The sequence below is a fragment of the Balaenoptera musculus genome, chromosome 10 (assembly GCF_009873245.2).
Source record: "Balaenoptera musculus isolate JJ_BM4_2016_0621 chromosome 10, mBalMus1.pri.v3, whole genome shotgun sequence".
In the NCBI taxonomy this organism is placed as follows: domain Eukaryota; kingdom Metazoa; phylum Chordata; class Mammalia; order Artiodactyla; family Balaenopteridae; genus Balaenoptera; species Balaenoptera musculus.
Genome location: NC_045794.1, coordinates 66,221,620 through 66,248,825, shown reverse-complemented (window position 1 = coordinate 66,248,825; position 27,206 = coordinate 66,221,620). Strand labels below are relative to the sequence as shown.

Genomic DNA, 27,206 nt, shown 5'->3' with positions numbered 1-27,206 from the left:
GCACAGAGGAAACAGCAAGGGTAAAGGCCTTGAGGCAATAATGTTCTGAAAGTATTTTAGGAACAGCAATGAGCCCTGTGCCTGGGGCACAGTCAACAAGGGAAAGGGTAGAAAGAGATAAAGACAAAGAGGCTTTGGGTTTTTTTTTTTTTTCTGGACAAGTGATGTCATTTTAGCTGTTACAGTTATCTCTGGGATGGGCAGGGCCAAGGGGGAAGGCGCAGGGTGTGGGTTCTGGGTGGACAGTCCTAGGAAAGCCGAGTCCTAAAGGTGCAGCCCCTGGAGCAGCCGCGAGGTGGCGCCAGGCCGCTCCAGGAAGTGCAACTCTAGGCTGGGGGCTGGGAGTCTTGGTGATTCCCTGGGACGCCAGGCCTCGCCCTCCACGGGGCTGGTGGGCCCCAGAACACCCTAGAGGGGTTTCGCTTCCGTCCGGGGTTCCGAAGATGGTGCCCATCTGTTTGAGGGGCAGTTCAGTTGTCCCAGCCTGGGGACTGCCACCGCAGCGCACCCACCGCGGCAGGTCTGCGCCCAGCTCCTTTCTGAGCTGCTGGGGCGGTCGGGACAGGGGGGCCCCAGGCAGCCTGCTCACCACGCAGCTGTAGGTAACCCGCCGCCGGACATGGAGACTGCGGCCGCTGAGGGCCGCCTGGCCGCCCCCCGGGAAGACGGCGGCCTGGACGCGTTGCGGGAGCCCAGCCGAGCACTGGAGGTAGGCCAGCGCGCCCTCGGACTGGAGGAGGCTGACGCTTGCTATTTTGAGGACTTTGGCTTTTAGTCTAAGATACTAAAGCCACAGATGGTGGGGTTTTTAGTTTGAACGGGCTAGATGAGTTGGGAAGTAAATGAAAGAATCCAGATCAGAGATGATGGTGGTAGGGATCCGGGTAGTAACAGGAAAGGTAGTGACGAGTGGTCAAATTCTGGACACGCCTGGAAGACTTAGCCAGCAGGATTTGATGCAGGTTTGAGCATAAGGTGTAGGAGAAACAAAGCAGTTGATGAAGAATCAGGTGTTTGGTCTGAGAACCTGAAAAGAGGAAGTTTCACCTGAGATTGGAAAGACTCCAGAAGAGCGTAGGGGGAGGGGTTTACGTCCAGGAGAAATACCAATTTTGGACGTGTTGAGATATCTGTTAGACGCTAGAATGAAGAGTTTGAGTTGCCAGCTGTATTAAAAAACTCTGGAGCTCAAGGGAAGAGTCCAGGATGGAGATATAAATACGGGAATTATCAACGTATAGATGGTATTTAAAGCCATCTGCAGGATGAAAAAATGGGACGTTTGATGACTCAGCTCTGCGTAATTACAACACTTAAAGGTTGAGAAGATGAGGAAGCACCAGCCAGGGAGGAAAAGCAAAAGACAGTGGTGATCAGAGGCCAAGTAAATGAAGTCTTTTAAGAAGCTGGGAAGGCTTATCTGTGTGAAATGGTAACAGGTGAGGTAAGACCTCGTCTGGGAATTGACCATTGCGATTAGCAGTGTGAAGGTCATTGATGGTCCTGACACATTTTTGAAATAGTAGGTAAAAGCTTCATTGGTGTAGGCTCAGGAGAGGATGAGATATTTTAGGGACAGTAAGAACAACTTTTTGTAGAACTTTTGCTTTCAGAGAAATAGCATAGTAGCTGGAGGGAGATATAATTCTCAGCATGCCTGGAACTCCCGGTAAGAACTACACACTGTGGTAACAAGTGTGTCCATCTTGTTGACTGCTTTTTGCCTGGTACCAATGCTTGACCCAAAGCAGATGTGCAACTAAGTATTTCTTGAACAGTAAGTACCATTTCAGTTAAAATTATAACCTAAAATTTTTTAAGGTTTAGAAGTATTTTCAATAGATGTTACTTTTTAAAAATTGGATAAGAATATGTGTTTTGACACTGGTTAAGAAATGAAGTGATCACAGGTAATATGATCATTCCACATCTACTTACCAATTTCCCATCTGGCTCAATTATACTAAACACCACATACCACCTTTATTTCAGGAAAACCATGCAATAATGACAATTTAATTTGCTAAAAATATTCAGTGCAGGTAACTTTATCTACAGCAAAGTTTTTCAAATCATGGAGAGAAGAAAGTAAATATATTTTTCTTTAGCAAAGTAGACTTTGGTTTAAGTTTGGAAAGCATCAGGAAGCCATTAAGTCTTTAAAGAGTTGTTCATAGTACCAGAGTTTTGTGTGAAAGGTTGATTCATTGCTAAATGATGGTACACATTTATTTAATGAAACACGTTTATTTGGTTTGAGGATGAGCGGCTGTAGTACAGTAGATCCTAGGCTTGACGTCTGGGGAACTACAGAGATGAATGAAGTCACGAAAGAGCAGATTAAACATGTAGGTTGCAGATAGATAGAGGTGCTTAGCTTTGTTTGATGGGTAATCGAGAGTGTTTGAAAATTTTGAGCAGGGAACTGAAATCATCTGAGCTGTATATTTATTAGCTACTATGAAAATTGGCTGCAGGATTGAATCTATAGGGAAGAAGAATGTTTTACAAACATGACTCTGGGAGATTTTATTGGATGCTCCTTGAAAAACTTTCCATGGTAAAATGAATTAGGAGATATTGGGTTTCCCAAACATCAGGTTAAACAAACTTAATAAGATGTTTCTTTACTGTAGCCTTTCAGATACTTTGTGAATCTCTAAGTCGTATGGAATATGCAGATCATGGAACTCTTTGTTCGAGGAATACTATTATTCTTTGGAACAGTTTGACCATTTTGGACCACTGTTGTATTATCGTTGTAATCTGGAAGAGTTATAGGAATGCAAAGGAAGGATGAGATAATGATGGGCATGCCTTATTGACTAATAGATGATGAAAATGGGGAGAGGAAAAAGTCAAAGGGGAGACATGTGGGTTCACAAACTTGATGAGTTTAGCTTAGCACTTGATGAACTTTAAGATGTTGGAGGACAGCCAAGTATAAATCAGGGTTTTAACCTGGAAAGCATTCAAGGCTGGAAACAAGTTTCAGGAGTGCAGATACCATGTATATAGTGCAGGAGGCTAATCTTGAAATGATTAGAGCATGAATTAGGGATATTGAAGAAGTGATAGCTACAGATTTTCTTTTTCCAGAAAAAAAAATGTGGGATAAAGCAAAAGTCTCGTTTTAGAAAAGATGCGGCAACAAGTGCTTGAAAGTAAGTACTTGAAAGTAAGCATCATTTTCAGTATTCAGACTGAGACATAAAAAGAAAACCAGTGTAAAATCTGTTTTTATGCTCAGAGTGTTAATTCCCCATGTCAGTAAAGTGTGATGCCTCCTTCAGAAATCCTGACATCCTCAGCATAGTTGGGCAATCGGTGTATTGTGACAAGCCAGGAATTCCTCACTGTTTCAGCTTTGTCATCCGCCCTGTGATGATTCATTGTGTCCACATAAGGAGTACAATCCTAGGTTTCCAACTCCTCTCCTTGACGTTCTCAGAGGTCTGCCTTCTGGGCCTCCTTGTGAACCACTGCTCTCAAAGAAGCAGTTGTTGCTTAGAACTGTGCTTGTCAGCACTTGCAGGTGTATCATGGAAAGTCTAGGAATTTATAGAACAGCTAAAAGGCTGAAAAAGTATCACCATCAGAAATAAAACCTTTTAAAAAAAATCAGAAAACTGAGATAAAATAAAATACAACACAATATGTCCTTTGTTGTGTTAATATCCTTTGCATAATTAAGTCTACCTGCATTTATGTTTAGAAGGAAATGCATGTAGCAAAACATGTAGTTGCATTTTCAAGGTCAGAATGGGGAGTTTGGAAGAAAAATATGGAGCAGACGGTAAGCTCATAGGAAAATTAAGTCAGCCAGCTCTCCCCAGATGGTCACCTTTTATACTGTTTTTTGTAGTTTGCGAGTTAGGCACCTGTGTTTTCTTCAACTCACTCCCTGCCTTGTGAATTCTTGCATTTGACATTTTAATTGGAAATAAAAACAATAAATTCTTATTTTTTTCCACCAAAACCCCCATATTTTTTATTCTTATTTTTTCTTGGAATGAAATAACACTTATTCATATTTTGGAATTCCTACAATGCTTATTGGAATTTTACAGTTTATCACCTGGTATGGTAATGGTTCAATTGACATAAAGGATTTCTTTTTGCACTTCTCAGGAGACTGGCTTGAATAACTCTTAAGAACTGTTCAATTAAAAAAAATTTTATATATATATATATATATATATGTTTTCTATAGAATGTATTTTTAAAGGAAGTCTATGATTCATGATAAAAATAGCCATATTGATTTCATATCTAATTTAGTTTAAAATGTTCCTTGACTTTGACAGTCACATGTTAAGTACATCATCTACCCCCATACATAAGAAGAACATAATGCCTTTAAATACACAATGATTTTCAGGTAAACAATGTGTTTTTCTCAGTCACTGCTTTCAGACGTCTATGGCATTTGAACTGGCATTCTATTATTGAAATGTCAGATAAAAATAGTATAGCTACCTCTATCTGCACTTAATAAACCAACATAACAATTTCTTCTTTTCTTTTGCATCATTTATATGCATGAATAAGTGTTGACACTGAGATGCATGTAGAAGAAAAAGGATCCCTAATAGAGATGTGTTAATCTTTTTCCTTACCTGTTAGAGATATCCTTGATAAATGTAACAAAAATAAATGTGTTTAAAGCATTATTAGAATGTGATGGCGTTCTTGCACTTGAGTTAAGGTATTCAGTGTACGTATAATTAAAGGTAAGATAAAACTACTCAGCAAATTATGGCAGGAGTGGCTTATGTTAAGGCCACTTGAAAAATAATGCCTTTCAACTTAAACTTGTTTGTGTATGAGTAGCTTGTTCTGCATTAAAAAATGTGAATTCATACCCAGATTTAAGTATTGGGATATTATCTTATTCAAAAGATAAAACAAAGCTAAACTTATTTTATTTAATCTTCTCTCAAATGGAGCAAAACCCAGCTATTTACTATAAATTCAAGACCTTGTTGAACAAGTCCTTTCAAGTTTATTGCATTTGCCTGTTTGTTTTGAGTCAGATCCTAATGACTCACGAACTAGAAAAGGTACAAGTATAATTTTAAGGACATCTAGTGGTCTATGGGATTAAATTTTTTTCATCTGACAAGAAAATATTGTTATTTTTAATCTAATATGAAGTTGCAGCATCTGTTTTTATCCAAATAAATGTTTTATCTGTGAATTTTAAACTTAACTCCTCATGCTTAGAGTCTACAACCGAACCTCCAAACCTCATCTCCTAGAACTTCCTTAAAATTACACTTAAAAAATGTTTCTGATACATTTTCATGCATACAGCAATTGAATTATGGTTACAGAGTCAATGAACAGTCTTTTGTGTAGTGTGTGTTGAATAGCATCAAGCAAGTCAACACTACTCCAAAATATTTCCTCCGTCTCTGGGCAGGTATTTTCTTTTGGCTCATTTATTTATTCAGTAAATATTTAATGAGTACCTGCCATGTTACAGGCCTTCAGCTGGGCATGGACATCAAAGGAGAACAAAAAACAATCCTGGTTCTTGTTCTCATGAAGCTTACAATCTACAGGAGAGAGGTAGTAGTCAAATAGTCATGGAGATAAGTGTAAAATTACAATAATGATAAGTACTAGGAAACAAAGATGGACGGTACTGTGAAAGAACCATGGCACAGAGTGGGCATCTTAGAAAGAATGATTAGTGATAGTCTTGATAACATAAATTAAAATTTTTACATATTTTTTAAACAAAGAAAACATATCTAAAGCATAGGACTGGAATTTATATTTACCCTATAAACCTCCCCAAGAAGTGAATTTATTTTGTAATTAGGGGAAAAAGGCATTCAAGTTTGTTTTTTGTCACCTTTAAATTTATTCAATAGATCGTATAACTGTACTTATGACTAAATAACACTTCATTAGTTACTATTAGTTTGCTATGCAAATGCAATAAGTTACTAAACAATTATTTTTCCTCCTCCTCTATTCCCAAGATTTGTTTTATAAAAGAAACATCAATTGAAAGTCTGACAAAGCAGCCCCAGGGAATCGGATGTAATGAGGAGAAACTCATTATTTCACAATTTTTATTTGGAATTTTAAATCATCTTTTGTACAGCTTGATAGTAGTCATGTTCTCAACAACTATTCACCATAGCTATTTCTGCAAACACCAAGCTTCACTTTGTCCTCTAATCATCTTTTAAAGACACAGATAGCACTGCACTAACCTCACCATACAATTCTCAAAGTAACTAAGAAACTGAGTCATAGTATGATATAGTAGTGATAAGGTAACAGAGGAAACATTATTAAGTAGCTTGATAGCAGAATAATTTATCAAAGTGTCAGTTTAGATAAAAACATTCATCCATTCTCTAGTATAGGAGATATTTGAGGACATGAAAAGTTAAATTTGTAAGGTTTCTTTATAATGAGCTCTTTGAAAACACTGAACTCGATTGGGTGTCTCTCCAGCAATTTCCTGATAAAATTTTCCCTTCCAATTTCCTGAGCAATATGAAAAAGGGGATTGGGATGTCCTAGTAATAATTACCGGGAAAAAAAATTCCAATTTGACAATATACACAGGTGGAATCACTACCAGTGTAAAAGCTTGGCTATGTTTTATGTACTAAGCCAGGGAAATACTAAAACTCATAGAGCCTAAGGATCCATATCTTTTTGTGTCTAGTATTTTAAAATGCCAGACAATAATTATTTAACTAACTTTTATTGAGAAAACATTAGACAGATAAGGAGTTATGGAAGGGAAGGTAAAATATATAGACTTCAATTGAAAGTTAAATTTAAAGCTCTGTGAAAAGTGTTTTGTTCTTTCATCAAGTGCATCTAAAATCAGTTGAGGCTGTAGATGAAGTGTAAATAAAGCATAGTCTGGATGGAGAGGCTAGGTCGCTGGTGATGCAGTGTTGAGGTATCGTCTTGCTAATCTGTACGTGGTAGTTGTATTCCTACAACTATACTCCCAGTACTTAACTGGCTAATGAAGAAATGCTCATTGTATTCATTGTCTAAGAAATTTTAGAAACAATTTGTCTGCATACAAAATGTAGTTTGGACAATGTACTTTGAAATACCTCCCAGAGAGTTTAAAATAAGGCTTTCCTGAAAATTTTCATGAGTGCTAAAATAAACTCTGATCCACTTTCCAAGTCATACCCATGGTTCATACTCCACCCACTTGTAGAAGGTTAAATTTGATTATTATAAAAAGATGGAGTCTAGTTCCTTAAATCCTAATTTTCTCAGAATTCACATTTTGTAAGAAATCTAAATCTTGTCAAATTGGTCTTGATATAGTATCAGTGTTAACTAGTGAAGACAAATACTTGTATATAATATTAATATAATATATATAAGTATATAATACATAATACTGGTATAATATAACAATAACATTTAATTCCGTACAATCAATTTTATTCAACAACCAGTTTTTAAGTGCCTACAATTGTCATGATTCTGGATTGGATATAATGGAGCATACAAAAATTAATAGGACACAGGTGTTTTAGTATTTAATGTAAAAGAGGGCAGTATTTTGTTCAGCTTCTTTCAGACATGCAGAAACAGATTACATTTTGGCCAGGTCTAATTTCTCATAGATTCTCCAAACACAATCAAGTCAGGTGTTCATTTGCATGGTTTCCAAGAAGGCTGGAAACAAGAAAAAATGAGGTGAGCTAATTTCACTGTCATTAGGACTAAGGTTATAGTTAGCTGTCATTATGTAAAGACATGGATGCAAGATTAAAAAGAAACGTGAGGTGAAAATATAGAAGAAAGGGAAAGACGTCAAATATAGTAGAGATAAAAGAAAGCTCAAACAAAAAAGGAAGTTGAAACTTCTGATTTCCTGAGGTCTCAGGTGATGGTAAGCAAATCAAGCTCCAATTTTAGCTGCTTGGGAAAATTAGATGAATTTTTTTAAAAAAGGAAGAAGAAGGAAAGAAAAAGAAGAAAACGTTGAATATAGTTCCTATAAAAACCGGGAACACCGTTACTCATTCAGACCACATAACAGGGATTTGTTTAACAAAGCTGTATCTTAAGCTTTGTATACTTAAAGATTTGTTTATTGGGTAAGTAATCACTTTCCAATGAAACAGGTACCTGCCACTTCAGAGAATCTCTTAGCAACTACAGCTTTTCATTTTGTAGCGTAAAGTGTTCTTCTGGTTGCAGTAGGTTTGGCAAACAATTTGAGATTCATGATTTAAAAATTCTAGTATTGTCAGACTTTTGTGATACACTTCAGTGTCATCCCAAATCCTAGGAAGAGAATTCATTCAGCTTTTGATAATAAACATAAATTGGGATTATTTTTAGCAGCATACTAAGTAAAGCTTTTAATTTGAGCACATTTAAATTGAGCTAGTCCTAAGGTTTACCAATTAGTCTGCATTTAAGGAACATGGCAAGTTGTGGGTGGATCCAAACAGAGATAAGTGTCAGATGAGAAGGACACAATGGTTGTCATGTCTCATTATAACTTGTAAATTGACAGAATTTCCTTTCATATCAGAGCAACGCAAGTGCAAAACATTATTGGCCATTTATTTTAATTTGTTGGTACACATGCTCTGTTGTGCAGCATGAGACTTTTAAACTGAGCATTCTTTGGTCCAATTTTTAGATACATCATGAAACTAGTAATGTCAGTATTTCATGTACACTATTTAAAATGTAGACTTAATAATGACTTCTACAATACTGTACATGAAATACTAACTTACGGCTAGATTCAGTTGTCCATAGCCATTTTACTTAAACTCTGCTGGTCAAGTATGTCTTTAAAAAGATGACCTCTAGTCACCTTTTCAAAGGAAATTTGAGTAGCATAGTTTCATTCCTATAATTTAACATTTCCTCTTCAAATATTTCCACTAATAGAACAGGAAGTGAGGACCCACAGAAAGAAAGGGTTAAAAGAAAAGATGGTATAGATGTCATATATAGTTCATGTGCCAGGTACTCTATATGAAAATCTCATCGTAATTACATTCTCCTTCAGACCTCACAATAACTGTATATAATCAGCATTACCACATTTTATACTTCTCAGGTCTCTGACTTTTAGGTTTATATCCATATTCTCCAACTGCTTGGTGCAGTGCTAAAACATTTTATATAATCCCTAATTGACGCTGAATGGAGGGATCTTCAATGGATAGGAGGAGACTAACAGGAGAAAGTGCCACACTCTTATTATGTGCTTTTAAAATAATTTTGTCTTCAGGGTGGTGATACTTTTCTTCTCCCTTGTTATTCTGGTTACTTGTTAAACTTGTTGACACCATCTGCTCACGGGTAAAGAGGCAGACACAATTATTGATGAAACAGGCTAAGGCATGTGACTGTATTCACTAATAAATCCTTTTCTGCTGAAGAGACATTCTTTTGAGACCTCACCATACAGCTGTGCACCTCCTCGGGGTACTGGTTCTTCTTCTCCCCACCTGTGCTGTCCACGTCTTGCCATCCCCGCTGCCACCATTTAATTGAAGCTTTCACCATTTCTTGCCAAGGCCACTGTAATAGCCTTCCTCCTAACCGGTTTCCTGTGTATATCCTTGACCCACTGTAACTAACATTTCAAACAGTAGTCATAATGATATTTATAAAATGTGAACCAAATCATATCATTCTTCTGCCAAAAACTCTTCAATGGCTTTCTTTAGTAATTACACCAAAATGTAACCTTCTTATAAAATCTGCATAAAATCTAACCCCTGTTTACTTCTCAAACTTTGTTTCCTATACAGTGGTGTGTTGTAATTGGTACTTTCTGCCTTGTGAGAGCTGAGCGTTGAGTAGTCAAGAATTTTTCAAGCCAGTGGTATCATGTTGGTAGCTTGAAACTGGTCGTGGTAGCAGTATTTACACTACAGAAATCAGAAAATGCTACAAATAAGGGCTTTTACTGTTTCGTCCATGTGTTTGGAGAGCTGGTTGTTAATCACTTACCAGTACACCATGGTGGCTGTTGCTCTCTGCCTTACACACTGTGCTCCACTGACACTGGTTCTGTCTGCTCTTCTGATATGTAGGCTTGCTCCCCTCAGTTTAGGGTCTTTGCCCTTGCTATTCTCTTCGGATATTCCGCCTTCGGATTTTCATATGGCTGGCTTGTTATCAATATTCAAGTCTCAGTCCAATGTCACCTCCTCAGAGAGGCTTTCCATGGCTATCTTATTCAAAGGACCACCATATGTGACTCCAGTTTCTCAATAACATCAACCTTATCCCTGCTAGATAAGGGATAGTGCCTTTGAAGTCATTTCCTCTGGTATTAGTTAGTTTGTATTTGGTTGCAAGTCACAGGGAACCAAACAGGAAAGCATATATTTGTCTCATAGACAAGAATCATGGGGTTGCACAGGTCAAGGCCAGTACACAGCTCAGTGATGACATGAAGGGCTAGGCCCCTCCCTTCTTCCTACTCCGCCTGCCTTAGCATGTGACAGCCATTTTCATGATCACAAAATGGCTGATTCACCTCTAGGCACATTTAAGGCTGGCAAGAGAATGGGGAAAGAGTAAGGGTTCGAAGACCAAAAAGCTGAAGCGTACGCCAGCATTTTGTTCATCTAAAAAGCCTTCCTGGAAGCCATACCCAGTGACTTTACACTCACAGCAACTTGGCCAAATGACAGAAGAGTCTGGAAGGAGAAGTATGATCGCTTTCCAGCTTTTGTAGTAGAAGAAGGCAAGGGATATGAGGGTTTTAGATGACTTTGGGGTAGATAATGCATATTGTTTGCCATAGTACTCAATAAATTTTTATGGAATTAGTGGACAGTATGCCTTAAATGACCCAGCTCTATCTTCATCCAAGTTCCAGATGCAGATGAGTCATGGGTTAAATTCTGCAGTCTAAATGTTAGCCAAGTTAATAAAAAGTCATCATTAAGGAAAGAGAAGATGATAATTGGACTCTTCCAGATGACTGGAAGTTCATCCCACTTAAGTTCCAATATTTTATTGTTTTTGGTTATAATGTTCAACTATTTTAAAGGAAGTCTTTCCAGAATATGTTATCATACTATCATCAGGCAGTTGATGATGATTTGATCATTTTTAATGATTAAAATATGTTATCAGTATGAGCACATTGATTATACTGTAATGTATTGAAGGGTTACCTTCCAGGACTTTGGGCAGTGTTATGTCTGTTTGCCTCAGTTTGCGATGATGCTATATTTAAAAAATAAGTTTGCCATACCTTTATTGTTTTATTTCTAATCCCTTTTCCATGACAGGATAGAGAAATAAATAAGAGCATGGGCCCTGGAGTCAAACACATCTGGACTTAAATCCTGGCCCTACTAGCTGTGTAACCTTGAGCCAGATAATTCATCTTTCTGAGCCTTAGTTGGTTTTTTGTTTTGTTTTATTTTGTTTTTAACTATACAATAGGAACAGTAGTAATCCTTTTATATATTTTTGAGGATTTTATAAGATGAGCTAAGTAAGGCAAGTAAACGATGACTGAATGATGGCCTTTAACTCACTTTATTCTGGGTCACATATTAAACTATCAGTAACCTTAAAGTGCATTTGTGAACCACTTTCTGCATTAGCACCATCTGAGATGACTACTAAAAGAGCAAATTTCAAAGCTTCACCCTCAGCCTCTTTTTTTTATCTTAATTTTTAATAAATGGTCCAGGGTTATTTTGTTGTTGTTGTTGACTAAAATTTGAGAACCACTGTTTTCAGCCCTCAAGCAAGGATTTGTTGATCAGATTAGCTTAATCTCTGTTAACAATGTTGGAGAAGTGGTGCTGAGAATGATTTTAACAATATAGATTCCTGAGACACATCTCAAATGTAGTCCAGATTCTAGAGCCATATTGCCAGGATTCAAATCCTAACTCTACAACTTACTAGCTCTTTCCTCAGAGAAGTAATTTTAACTCTATGGGTCTCAGTTTCCTTTTCTGTAAAATGGAGATAATAGTACCTACCTCATAGTGCTAAGAGAAGGAAAATGTTTAAAATTCGTGCATACTAAACACTGTACGTGACAGCAATTAGCAATTCCTGTACGTGACAGCAATAAGTATAACATTGTTATTAGATTTCCTGGGGTGTACCTTGAGAGGCCATATCAGTGATTCTCAGCATGGTCATGCATTATATCACTAGGGAACTCTGAAGATACTAATGCCCAGGCCATATCCCAGAACAATGAAATCAGAAATATATGTAGGTAGGATCTAGGTATCTGTTTTTTGTTTTGTTTTGTTTTGTTTTCAGTTAACCCAGGTGATTCCAGTGGGTAGCCAAGGCTGAGAAACACTCTTCCCTATTATTGAAATGCTCTCCAGGGAATTCCCTGGCAGTCCAGTGATTAGGGATAGATGGTGGAGGTATGAGCTTGAGAGTTGGCAGACCAGAGGACAAGTCCATTTCAGAAAAAAATTGTGAGATCTTCTTGCTTTCATTGTGTTTGTCAGGCAGCCTCCCCAGTCGTTATCTAATATTTCTTCTAATCTGAGCTATCCTGATAAACCCAGACTTCTGTATTAGTAACCAAATTTTGTAGAATAGTTTCATAAAACAAGTGTGAGGTTCTCAGTAAGAACCCTAAGGGAACTCATAAATAAACTATACACACTTTATTGCAATCATTTTAAGAACAAGTATTTTACTTACTCAAAGGCTTCCTTTGCTTCCTTCCAGACCTTGGCTTGCAGGTACTTTTACAGAGCTAAAGGGAATCAGAATTTCATTTTAAGCTCCAGTCTAACATCCAATTTATCACTCACCACATCTTTGCAGCACCAGCCAGGCCTGGGCTGGAGGGACCTGATCTCACTCACTCTTAGTTTTTAGACTTCTTTTGGCTTTTACCAACTGCCACATACCCCATGACCTCATACTGCTAGATTCCCTTGGGTAGGTGCCAGCAAGATGGTTCATACTCTAGTGCCACCGCTCTCCAGTTCTCTCCCTCTGATCAGATAGGCAGAGGGCAGGCAGATCACCATGTCCGCTGCCTGTGTCACCAGGAAAGGGATTCTAGTCTCCCTCTGCAGGCAACCCCCAATGGCTACAATTGGTTCTATTTGGAACACTCCTCGCTTGGTTAATGGAAGAGAAGCAAAAGACCTAGTATTCTGTCCAAAGTTAATGACTTAACAATTCTTCATGAATTTTCTTTCATCTCACAATTAGCTCTTTTTTTTTTTTTTAATCAATTTATTTATTTTTGGCTGTGTTGGGTCTTCATTGCTGCGTGTGCGCTTTCTCTAGTTGCAGAGAGCAGGGGCTACTCTTTGTTGCGGTGCGCGGGCTTCTTACTGCAGTGGCTTCTCTTGTTGCAGAGCACGGGCTCTAGGAATGCGGGCTTCAGTAGTTGTGGCTCACAGACTCTAGAGCATAGCCTCAGTAGTTGTGGCGTACAGGGTTAGTTGCTCTGTGGCATGGGGGATCTTCCCGCACCAGGGCTCGAACCTGTGTCCCTTACGTTGGCAGGCGGATTCCTAACCACTGCGCCATCAGGGAAATCCCACAATTACCTCTTAATAAGGACTGGAAAAGGCCTATGGTATTACATTACGTAACAGGGCCGACCCAGCTTTGAATAAGTCTTAATGTGGTGGATAGTGTCTAATTTCTTTGATAGCTCTTTTTTGAACTTTATTTCTCAACTTTGGATAGTCATAGGAATCATCTGGAAGTTTAAGAACAAAGAAACAAACAAAACCTCATGACTGGATCTCACACTTAGAGATTTTGAATAATTGGTCTGGGGAAGCAGGCTGGTTTTAAAACTCCACAGGTGATCCAGGTGAGCAGCCTTTGCTAGGAGCACTGTTTCAGGATGGGGCTGGTACTTAACACTAATTACTTTCATTCATGGACTTTTATCAGTAATTCTGAGACTTCCAGAAGAATCCCATTCAGTATCCTGTTCTACAGGGTATCAAAGAATAATAGAAAATGCAAGAGTTTCTGGAATGCTGGGGCTGAAAGAAACCTGAACCATCATTTTGTTCACTATCTCTTGAAATGGGGTCTATGAAACAACTTTAGAATCACTTGAATCATTTGTTTAAAAGGCAGTTTCCTGGGCCCTATCCTCATACCTCCTGAATCAACCTCCCTCAAGTGGGGGTGAGGGGTCAGGAACCAACATTTTTTTTTTTTTTTAATTAATAGACTTTTACTTTTTTTTTTTTTTTTAAGTATTTGTTTATTTATTTATTTATGGTTGTGTTGGGTCTTCGTTTCTGTGCGAGGGCTTTCTCTAGTTGCGGCAAGCGGGGGCCACTCTTCATCGCGGTGCGCGGGCCACTCTTCATCGCGGTGCGCGGGCCTCTCATTATCGCAGCCTCTCTTGTTGCGGAGCACAGGCTCCAGACGCGCAGGCTCAGTAATTGTGGCTCATGGGCCCAGCTGCTCCGCGACACGTGGGATCTTCCCAGACTAGGGCTCGAACCCGTGTCCCCTGAATTGGCAGGCAGACTCTCAACCACTGCGCCACCAGGGAAGCCCAGGAACCTACATTTTAATGCATTTCCCCAGGTAATTCTTAGGCACACTCATGTTTTAGAACCATTGATTTATAGCAGAGGTTCTTAACCCTGCATGCACGTTTGAATTAAATAGGGCTATAAAACTACCCATGCCAACTAGACCAGTGGTTCTCAACCATGGCTGCACTTCAGCATCACCTTGAGGGCTTTCAAAAGCCTAATGCCCAGGCCTCCCCCTATGCCAATCTCATTGGAATCTCTGGGGTGAGACCCAGGTATCCAAGGGTTTTAAAGCTCCCCAGGTGGTTCCAGTCTGCAGCCAAGATTGAGAACCACTGTTCCATATATTCTGGTTTAATTCATTTGGGGTGAGTCTCAGGCATTAATAACTTATTGTGGTAATCATTTTGCTGTATACATATATCAAATCATTATGTTGTACACTTAAACTAATACAGTGTTATATGTCAATTATATCTCAATAAAATGGGGGAATAAATAAATAATTTTTAAATGTATTCCAGGTAATTTTAAAGTGCAGTCCAGGGTGAGAACTCCTGAATAGTCACTTTCAGCTTTTCTGAACTTCTTCTAGTTCAGTCACGTGGTACCCTTTAGCCTACGGTTTCAGGCTTGCGTCCTTCCCCCACCCCCCCACCAGACCCAAGCCAGTCTTGATCACGGCTGATAGTGATCTGGAGGTTTAGTCTCAGGAGAAGTTAGTTATATGTCCACCTAGACATAGACCTCTAACCCCTGCCTTTCTAGCTAGTCTCATTAATTAATCCATCATTCATTCAACAAATATAAAAACCTAGTATTTGTCAAGTACTCCTCATTGAACTATGGATATAATAACAAATAAGATACTGTTCCTGACCTCAAGAAGCTAATATATTTGCAAGGGTGAAGGATGGAGACATATATGCAAAAAGAGCTATAGCAGAGAGTAGTAATTATTACAATGGATTAGTGAACAAAGGACTGTAGGATCATGGATATGATAGCAACTAAATCTGCCTTGGAGAGTCAGGGAAGACATGCCTAAGGAGATGCTATTGAAGCCAAGTCTTCCCTACATGACCTAACACACCCTCCGTGATATGATTTCTCTCTACTGCATCTCTTGCTACTCTGGGCCTGCTTTCAGCTTCAGCCATACTGAACTCTCAGTTCTGTGAATGCCCCACACTCTCTTGGTAAGACTTCAATCTGCATTTATTTGCCTGGAACTTTTTTTCTCCTTTTCCTCACCTGTACCTCCTACTCAGGGCTCTGCTGAGCTGTTACTTTCACAAAGAGCTCCTCCCTGACCTCCTGGATGACGATAAATGTCTTGGTTAGACATCCATGTACTAGCCTGTAGAGCTACTTTTATAGCTCATGCCTCCTTTGTTGGGTATCTGTGATCCGTCAGACCTATAAATGCCATGAAAGCAAGAGCAACCATCTGTCTCTATTACCACAGTGTCTCCCATGCCTGGCACTATTGGATGAATAAATTACTTGCATTCCAGGAACAGGGGATGATATGTACAAAGTCACAGAGACATGGTGTTCTGTGGCATGTCCTAGAATAGTGAAAATTTTGGATGGTCAACGTATAGGATGGGCAGGAGGAGGTTTCTAGAGATGAGTCATAAGAGGTTGGTTGTTAAGGGCTTTGTATGTACCCCTGAGTGGTCCGAACTTCACCCTTTAGGCAGTAGGAAGCCAGAGAAGGTTTTATGCAGGGGAGTATAATAATGAGATTTATCACTCTGGGAGCAGAGTGGAGGGTGAGCTGTAAAAGAAAAGCCACTTAAAGAGCAGTTAGGAGATGTTCCAGTACCTCAGGAGAGAAGTAATGAAGCAAAGGGTTTCCATTCAAAAGGCGTTTTGAGATAGAACCTACAGCACTTGCTGACTAATTGCACGTGGGGGTGAATGTGAAAGATGATGCCATGGTCTAGCTTGGAAGACAGGCTGGATGGAGATGCTATTAATGGAAATATGGAATATAAGAAGAGAAGAGCTAATTTCAGGAAAAAAATATGATGAGCACAGTTTTAAACATGTTGAGAGTTCCAAGTGCCTGTTGGCATCTAGGTAGAGTCTTTCATGCAGTTAGAAATGCATACAATTCTTAGCTTGGTATCTTACTGATTGTGGATGTGGCTGGTGTGGTACACTTGACTATGTTGACTTTCAGTGTATGTATCAAAGGACAGACTTCTGAAACTGGCAGTGTCTTACTGATTGCAGGATTTATGCCTCCTTGGGCTACGATTGGCAATCAGTTGGCAGTACGTCAAAGGAGAGTCTCCATTAAAGTTACTTTTTGGTTATTTTCTTTGGTTAGATACATAAACCTATACCAACCCCACCCTAATTCAGAGGTGGTAGAGATTTTATTATAGGTAGCTATACTGTTATGTTTTTTTTCTCATTTAGCTGTGAATTCAGAAGTGTGTCTTGTTAAGCCTAGCGCCAAGTCTAATAGGAATACAAATTGAGGGATGGATGGATGGATGGATGAATCTATAATCTGATGGCAGGGATACGGGATACTTGCTGGAGTTAATCAGTTAGGAATTGAAAATCTCTATTCTATACATAAATGCCTAAGTGACTTTTCAGTGAGTTATTGACTCCAGCAAGAGAGGGAGAAGAGATCACCATAAGTATTTTTAAAGTAGCCTTCATCATATCATTTTCTTTTGGCAATACAAAACCATCCTGGGAATTTTAGAGCTATGGCTATAAGAGACTATGTTTCTTGATATATTAACTTGTGTGTGTGTTAAGTTTTATTTGGGGCAAAATGAGGACTATAGCCCGGGAGACAGCATTTCAGATAGTTCTGAGAAACTGCTCCAAAGAGGTATGAGGGAAGGTCAATATATATGTGATTTTTGTGGAGGGGGAATACATGCAATCAAGCACTTTTTGGAGAAGGTTTCTGCTAGTCCTGTGAAAAATTACTGCTAGTCACGTGGAGCAGACACCACCATGAAGGATTTTAGTGCTTTTCTAGATATGAGGAGATGCAAGAACTGGGCTCATAAAATGTTCTCCTGAAAATATCTAACTATCTAAAAACCTGTTCTGCCAGTTTTTCCCAAAGCACAGAGGGCCTCATTATCGATCTCTGCCCTGAACTCCTTTCAGGGGGTGTTGAAAGTCAGCAGCTGCAGCAGCTCATAATTTGATACTTGTGGAGGTAGATGGCAAGTGCCAATTTGTAGGTGGCAGGGCCCCCTCATTGTCATAAATTCGACCATGGTTTGGGAGGTATTTCATGACCATTTTGTCCCACAGTGCTAGGAATGCTCATTCCCAGGTCTGGCAAAGATTTTTTTGATAGGCCACTCTGTGTGCTATTATTGGACTAGACCTTATTAACAGTAGCCAAAAGTCTCTGGACCGTCTGTCTTACTAGTCTGTTGCAGTCCAGGAAAAAATCCCCTCTTGTTGCATCTTGTGATATCTGGAGTTACACTGTTACAATCATTGATCTCATATAGAACTATATATTTTTGTCAGAGCCTCATTGACACATTTGGTAATGCAAGAAACAGCAATCTGGTAAAACAGGCAAAGTGCAAATAACATAGCTAGCAATATTATTAAAGTCATAAGTAAGAATTAATTTTATTCTTCCATTAGGTGCGGCCCAGTATACCCCCAGGTCATCTGACTTAGTCTGTTCTCTACCAGTCCTTATCTTTCAGGGAAATTATATATTGGCACTGTCCATAAGGCCCAATTTCCTAGCATTATTAGACTGGTTATCCTTAGTATAATTTAATTGTTCCCAAGATAAAGGGGGGCCTTAAAACTTAAATGACCATAGCCTGGTGTCAACCTCATAAATTACACCAGTCTCTGGGGCTGCAGTGGTGAATAAACCCAATTAACTTCTTACCCTCAAGGAGTTTATTGACAAGTGGAGAAGATGCACATTAATCAAATCATCATACTAATAAATGTAAAAATGCAGGTGTGATAAATGTGGAATGCTAAAAGAAAAACTGAAAAAAACATCTCAGAGGTAAAATTGACAGGATTCATTTGGTTATTGGGGTATCAGAATATACAAAAGACATGCTTCCTGCTCTTCTTTCCTGAAAGAATATTCAAACTAATTTGTGTGACAGAAATAACTTATGAGAAATGCCATTAAGGAAGATGTATTAAGTGACAAATTGTGTGGAACAGATTTAAATGACCTTTTATCAAAAGATGTGATCAATAAGCTATGAATTGTAAATTCTCATTTTGCAATTAATTCCACTTACTTTTCATTGTCACTGTTTTCATTGTCACTGAAATGATGGAACTTTGGTGATGAGATTCAGTTTACTCCATGTCTCTCCATTTTTATTTTTATTTTTTTTCATTCAGATGTTGCCAGAGCAATTGAATTACTGGAAAAACTGCAGGAATCTGGAGAAGTACCAGTGCACAAGCTACAATCCCTCAAAAAAGTGCTCCAGAGTGAGTTTTGTACTGCTATTCGAGAGGTATGAGACTAAGATTTTAATAACTATATTCTGCCATATGTCTTCTGGATAGAAAACACGTCTTTTCCACACAAACAGTTGAAACAGTTAAGATTGTAACTGCATCTTAGCTTTCTAACTGCTTGGACCGATGATAAAAATAATTTAGTCTGCTAAATTCCAAAATTAGATTCAGTTAGGATTTATGCATTCATATAAAACCAAATGTTGATCTTATGGTACCAATGAAGTGACTGCCTCAGCAGGGGACTCTGGCCTGTAGTCTAAACTATTTAGTAGTCACATGAAGTCATCTGGAAATTCAGGTAGAAATAGTCATAATTAATGGGGACTGAGCTTTTCTTAAAAGAACACTCAGCTAAATCTTCCTCAGGTAAATCTGAAAGAGCAACCTCCTACTGACTAAAGTTATAGTTATCCAGACATTACTGTCTAGTGCAATAAGGGGAAATTGAACAGGCTGATATGCCCTTCAACAAATCTTTATAATGCTTTCCTGGTTAACAGTTTCAAGAAGCCTGAGGTGAAACAAGTGTGTTTAAAATGACTATTTGAATTTTTTATTGACTGGTGGTGGAATTGACTAATCAATTAATGAATTTCACTGGTTACAAGATGTTCACTTAAGATATATACACTACATTGTTTTATTCAGTAAGCCTATCACCCCTTCCCTATCAGGTACTAAATAATAATTCATTAATTAGCACTTAAAGTCCATATATCCAACATATTTGTCCTGCTAGAAGTCCCCAGTAGTGAATTACGTACTGTCATCCTCTCCAAAGCCAGCTGAACCCAGTGACTGCCAGGAGAGTTTGTTGTAGCAGAGGGCATACACCTCTCAAGGAATGCTTGTATCAACCTCCCTTCCTCTTTGCAACTCTACTTGTGGGTAATGCATATTCTATGCCTCAACAGTGCTAGTTTATGAGTTGTCACTAAGTGAAAAAACCTCAAGTGCCTAAGGCAGAGACACACAAGACCTCTCTCACTACATATTTAAACCATAGCCTACCGAATGAGGTTAATATTTGGATTTTGCTGGAATTTGACTTAGACTGTGCTTGTGCTAAATCTTTATTAAGTGAAGTTGTTATCTACTTAATTTTTGTTTATAATGAGCACAGCTTAAGGAAATAACCATAATTCTATCTCTAAGCTTTAATCGATGAATTTGACTGAAGACTGAAAGAAACTTCCTCAAAGTGTATGAATTTTCGGCCATCAGCTGCTCAGTGGGAAAGGTATAAGATATGTAGAAACTCCACAGGCCTCCTGTAGTCACTCTGTAGACTAAGGCTAAGTCCCCTATGTACTCTCTTCTTCATTCACAGAGTGCTACTCCCCTGAGATTTGGTGGCTGACTTTTCATCTTAGATATCCTATCACCTTTCTATTTCCACAGAACTAACTAAAGAATAGGAACCATCAGATATCTCTCTCTGCTCACTGGGAATTTGGCTTGTGATCAGTGCAAAGTCTCTACTTTTATGGAACTTACATTCCAGTGAGAAAATGATGATAAATAAATATATAATACAATATCAGAAAGTGACAAGACTATGGAGAGAAATAAAGCAGGATTAAGGGAGTACGGGTAGGGCTCTATTAAATTAGGGTGGTCAGAAAATAACCTAATTGAAGTAACGGAACAAGTCACACAGGTATCAGGGGGGTATAGTGTTCCAGGCAGAGGAAATCACAAGTGAAAAAACACAGAGGCAAGAATTATCTCAATCCATGGAAGGAACAGTGAAATAAGGAAGGTAGGCTTCCTAGAGGCAGCTGGAGAGCAGATCACACAAGGCCTCGCAGGCCATGGTAAGAACACCGGACTCTATCCTAAGCATGATAGGAAGCCCTTGGAGAGTTTTGACCTCACCTGATTAGCTTTTTACAAATATTCCTCTGACTACTGAGAGAATACAAGTGTCTGTGCAAGAGTAGAAATAAGAGAGACCAGTAATAAGGTGAGGAGTAGGTCAAGTAAGAGATGAGATGATGGCAGCCTGGACCAAGGTGACAGCAGCGCACGTAGTGGGGAGTTGTCAAATTCAATATGTATGTTTTTGAGAATAAAGACAATAAGCATTTACATATTGGATATATGGATGAGAGAGAGGCGTCTCAATGGATTCTTAGGTTTGGACTTGAACAATTGGATCAGTGGTGATATAATGAGGTGGGAATCTCTGGGGGTGGACCAGGTTTGGAGAAGACTATACAAGAGCTCTGTTCTGGGCATAGTAAATTGATGGTCCTTTTCAGACATCCATGTAAAGATGTCTGGCAGGTATCTAAGTCTGAAGCTTAGGGGAGAAGCTGATGCTGGAGATGTAAATGCGATATAGATATCTGTTCACATAAACACACAGGCCTTCTTCTTTAAAGACCTTGGTAAGGAAAAAGAGGATGGGATTAAAAAAAAAAAATGAAAAGAAATATGGAGACATTGTATAGGCATTATAAATATATCTTACGAACTCTGTGGTAAAGTGTGCTATGTTTATCATTAGTGGTCCATGCAAATCTATAACTGATCTATAAGCAGTCCAAAAATTTCAGAGGGGAAAAAGAGATGATATAATTTATCTACCTTACATTTTATAAATTTGGGCTAAGAAGATTAATTTTATGTTCACAGCACCGTCCTTAGTAATAATTTTGTTCTTAAAGGCAATACATGTTATATAGAAATTGATTTGGTCCCTTCATCTCGGCTAACATTTCATACCAGTTGCATAGTATTGTTTATATTTGTTACGTCTGGGATTTTTATTATTCTTATGGGGTTGTTTTACACTAACTGTGGGAAGTAGTGATAAAAGTGTGAAGCCTATATGTATACAAAAATTCTGAATCATTGAATAATATTGCAAATCCATCTAGTGAAAATTTCTTGAATAAAAATATAAAATATGAATACATTTTGCCAGACAGGTGAATCCACAAGCCAATAAAGTACAACTAGGAAGTACAATGATATAAGATGATGAATACCTGAAAATAACATCTAATTTCACTCCTGGTTTCTTGGGTACTGCCTGTTATGCTGGCATGAAACCTTTGAAGTTTTGGTTTCTTATTCAAATAATGCTCAGAATTTCTGTGGTTAAATTATTTGGCTTTTCAGAAATATTTGCCAGTTAACACTTTCCAGTGAGAAAGTTATAAATGTTGTCAGGACAGTTGGAGAAAAGAACAAGAACTACAGAGGCACCCTTCTTAGTTGCACTTACCAGAGCAAAAACAGGTACAGGTCACACCACTGCCAACAAGACTGTAAAGCCCAAATAATGCTTTAAAAGAAAGCAGGACAAGCTGTTGCCAGTTTTGTTTTTGCCATACACATGTGTGACAGTAGTTATTGTTTCGTGTTGAGGCAATCCCATATTTTGCTTTACATTTGGATGAAACCACCAAATCAGCTTCTGGCATATGTGCAGCACTTATATGGGAAGAATAGTTTCATGAAATTTTATTTTGTTTTTTAATGAATGTGGATGATTAAAAGAGATTAAGTGTTTTCTCTACTTAACTATTTTTCTGTACTCTGTAACAAAGACTGAAAAAGTTTTGTTGAGATCAGTACTGAAATGAGACCATCTATGTATACAACTAAGAAAGGCATTGATCTGTTAATAAATGAGTTGCACTTGAATGATAATCCACACCCAGCTTTATTCACAGAATACAGATAGTAGTTGGCAGTACTTACCTTGCTTGTGTTTTTTCGCTCAGTGATCTTAACAGGACCTGATTAATAATTCAATTGTACCTATTTGGTGCAAGTTATTTCGGAGTACATGGCAGAGAAATGGGGTGACAGGTGATGCTGCTTTTCCAAAGTGAGAGGTACCGGCTGACAAAAGAAAGTTCACACAAAGTTTTGAATGAGAGATGAAATTTAAAAATCTATGCTACTGATTCCCAGTAAAAATCATCTCTGCCGCTTTAAGTGGCTTCTTCAAGTTTCAGTTCATTACTGTATTAATTAGCTTGAATGACCCAAACTTATAAATTAAAATATAAGGAAAAATAAGGGTTGAAATAAAAGGATTATAAAATGTTGAGTTTTGGATAAGATAATTTCCTAAGAGAATTAAATTGCCGTTCAGATAGCTCAATTGCCAAAAGATGGACTTTTTCCCAACACTTTATATTCTTGTGCTTCAGAGTAAGAAATCAATAGTATATGAATGGTCATATTTTAAGAGAAAATCCAGTTTCTGCAATAGAATACCAAAAAATTACTTCTGAAACTAAAATGATAAAAAAAACACACGAACAAACAGAATTAGCCATCTATTTACTAACATTAGCTTCCAAGTTTTAAAGCCTTCAGGCTTCCTGCTTTCCAGAGTGATATGCTCACTGATCTGGTGTATGCTGTGCGGCTGAGAGCAGACCGTGGTGAGGACTTACTCCTACATTTATGCCTGTCGCTTGCATATTTGAACCAAATATACAGAACTGAATGACATAGTTACCCAAAACTGCCTTCCTTGGCCGATCACCAGATGGTATGTGCTAGTATTTTCTGTATACAATAGAACTATAGAATAAGAAAATAAAACCAACTCTACATAGAAGCTATCATTCTGTGATAGTGGATTATTGAAAAATATTCCAATTCTCCTCTCCTTCTTAGGACACATTACAGTTGGACTTCTCCATCCTCCCTTCAGCTACATGTGGCTATGACAACTGATTTTTTTTTTTTAATAAATTTATTTATTTATTTATTTATTTATTTATTTATTTTTGGCTGTGTTGGGTCTTTGTTTATGTGCGAGGGCTTTCTTTAGTTGCGGCGAGCGGGGGCCACTCTTCATCCCCGTGCGTGGGCCTCTCACTATCGCGGCCTCTCTTGTTGTGGAGCACAGGCTCCAGACGCGCAGGCTCAGTAGTTGTGGCTCACGGGCCCAGTTGCTCCATGGCATGTGCAATCTTCTCAGACCAGGGCTCGAACCCGTGTCCCCTGCATTGGCAGGCAGATTCTCAACCACTGCGCCACCAGGGAAGCCCATGACGACTGCTTTGACTAAGGAAATGTGAGTGGAAGGGTGCTTGCCACTTCCTCATGGAAACCTTTGAGTCATTGCAGTATTTGCTATGTTCCCTTTCCTTTTCATATGACTAGTGATGTTTTATATGATAAATGATCAATCAGCCTGGATTACAGAGTGGGAAAATGAGAAATGCAGGCTTTAGCTAACTCTTAATGAACATGTAGGATCAGCAAGAAGTAAACCTTTGTTACTTTAAGCCCCCAAGATGTTGGGGTTATGGTACCACAGCAAAACTCAAGCTATCCTGACTGATACTAAAATAGTCATCAAACTCCAATATGTTTTCTATTAAATCATGCCTCTCCATTTTCATAGTTTAAAAAAAAAAAGTAAAAAATAAAATAGTCATCAAGCCAAATTTACCTTGGAAAAAAGTTATAAGCAGTATCAACCCTTTTACTGCTATAAAACAAAATTAATTTTTAAAAACTATGTTGTATTTTTAGTAAGCTGTGATAAATCTTTTTAAAACTATGTGAAATTATTATCTGATATAGTGTACCAATGCCCATTAGATGGCTCATACATTTTTTTTGGCTGTGTTGGGTCTTCGTTTCTGTGCGAGGGCTTCCTCTAGTTGCGGCAAGTGGGGGTCACTCTTCATTGCGGTGCGCGGGCCTCTTCACTGTCGTGGCCTCTCTTGTTGCGGAGCACAGGCTCCAGACGCGCAGGCTCAGTAGTTGTGGCTCACGGGCCCAGCCGCTCCGCGGCATGTGGGATCCTCCCAGACCAGGGCTCGAACCCGTGTCCCCCGCACCGGCAGGCAGATTCTCAACCACTGCGCCACCAGGGAAGTCCCAAGCTCATACATTTTTAAATGTTGAGACCCTTTGGTCATAGATTACGTTTGCTTCTAGCTTATCTCCCATTTGCTCCTACTCTTTTTTTTCTTCCTTAGGATGGAGCTCATTAACCCTCCAGCACTACCTCCCACCCCATCCAAGTCTCACACCAGTTCTTTATGAAGGGTTTCCTTTGTTTTATAGACTTGAAGGTATAATCAACATAGAAGAAATAGTTAGAATGTATCAGTCTGCTATTTAAGTGCCCTTAGTTTCCGATGAGATTTTTTTTTTTTTTGGAGGGATGTATAGATTGAGAATTATCACCACCATGCCTTCCACCAGTAATATGTGGAAAATGTCACTGCTAGACATTTTGTCAGATCAGACGGAGCAGCAAAGTCATTAGAGCTGTGTTGTAGTCAAGTTTACCAATGTTCGAATCCCAACTTAGCTACTTATTTTTGACCTCTCTAAAATTTCGTCAGTTTTTAATAGTGGGAGTAATACCATCAGCCTTGAGGTGATTCTGATAATTAGAGATCATACATGTAAAACCTCCTAGTACAGTCTGGTAGCCAATAATTACACAATCAGTGGATGCTATTATTATTAAAGAGTAGAGTCCCAAATTATTACTGGGTACAGTGTTTTGGTAAGTCAGGAAATAGTTAACAGATGGGAATAGAAATGGTAGTTTCTGTAGACTAGATCTAAGAAAACCCATAAGACTAATAGACATATTCATTGCCCCACTGTCATGCATTAAAATAAATTGAGCCATTGCATCCTAATTCCACAATCTCATGGGCCGTAACTTTATGACTCAAGTGCTCGTTCTTGATGCTGTTTTGTACAGCATCTTAATCTACTGTGTGCATGAAAACGCAGATGGCAAATGTAATGAGCTTTATGAGAAAGCTAATGATTGGTTGTATAATAGCATATAGATTTCTAATTACTTTAAGAAAACATATCCTTGGGTCAGTAGCAACAAGATGAGATGAAACAAGGATACACAGATGGAGAAAGAAGAGTTGGAGGAAGGGAGAGTGAGAGGAAAAAAGGAAGAGAAAGGAAGAGGAAGGAAAGAAGGAAGGAAGGGAGAAGGGAAGAAAGAAGGAAGGCTGGTTGATGCTAATCATGGCATAATGTACTGTAATATAATGGAAAGATAGGAAGAACATTACATGGAATCAGAAAGAGCATTGACAATGGATTCAGATAACCTGGATTCAAATTTTTGCTTGGCCATTTAATTATGTGATCTTGTGCAAGTTACTTAATCTCTATGATCTTGGTATTGTTTAACTTTTTTTTTTTTTTTTTAAACATAAAATAACTTCCTGGGACTGTTGGGAATACTAGATCAAATGAGATAAAAAGTATAAAATACCTTGACTAATATAGTGCCTAGCTAAAAGAGTAACTAGTTAAGAAATGGTACTTATTTTGGTGAAATAATTAGTGGTTTTAGTGACAACACAAAATTTTAATATGTTTTAATAGAAATATTAGTTACAAATATAGAAAATAATAGTTCTTTAGTTACTAATCAAACAAATGTAGAATTTTTTTATATACGATTGCTTTTTTAAAAAAATTTTATTTATTTTTGGCTGCGTTTGGTCTTTGTTGCTGTGTGTGGACTTTTCTCTAGTTGCAGCGAGTGGGGGCTACTCTTCGTTGTGGTGTGCGGGCTTCTCACTGCGGTGGCTTCTCTTGTTGTGGAGCACGGGCTCTAGGCGTGTAGGCTTCAGTAGTTGTGGCTCACGGGCTCTAGAGCGCAGGCTCAGTAGTTGTGGTGCATGGGCTTAGTTGCCCCGTGGCATGTGGGATCTTCCCGGACCAGGGATCGAACATGCGTCCCCTGCATTGGCAGGCGGATTCTTAACCACTGTGCCACCTGGGAAGTCCCTAGAATTTTTTTTTAATAGACAACATTTTAAGAAAAATGTTGACAATCTGGAGTGGTTTTAGAATAAACCAATATCGTAAGGAATCTGGAAACCTTGTCATATGATGAGAAGTTAATGACAACAGAGGTTATTTGGTCATATTTCAGATTACTTTAGAACAAGAGTTTTTAACTTAAGGTCATGTATAGGCTTCATGTTGTAGGTGTGGTAAGAGCAAATATATATAAGATTTATTTTTATTTCCTTTATGTGCAAAAATTTTTATGGCAAAATATGTTTTTTAATGTTTTACTTTAAATATGGATAGAGTGGCATGGACTCATTATGTAAAATTATCATCCTTGTCATATAGTAGCATTTAGAATAGCATTACATTTGTCAGAATTAACAAAAACGTATCTGAAATTATGTTCAT

The 27,206-nt window shown here is 38.4% G+C and overlaps 1 protein-coding gene across 6 annotated transcripts in view; it reads left to right on the top strand.

The window, feature by feature from the left end:
* Positions 1 to 27,206, top strand: part of LIN7A (lin-7 homolog A, crumbs cell polarity complex component) — a 250,907-nt gene that overhangs the window by 129,628 nt on the left and 94,073 nt on the right. For all 6 annotated transcript variants that reach the window (XM_036867021.1, XM_036867026.1, XM_036867025.1 and 3 more), the window contains one exon: positions 18,897 to 19,015. In XM_036867021.1, coding sequence (XP_036722916.1) covers positions 18,897 to 19,015 — 119 coding nt within the window. The remainder of the gene's footprint in view (positions 1 to 18,896; positions 19,016 to 27,206) is intronic.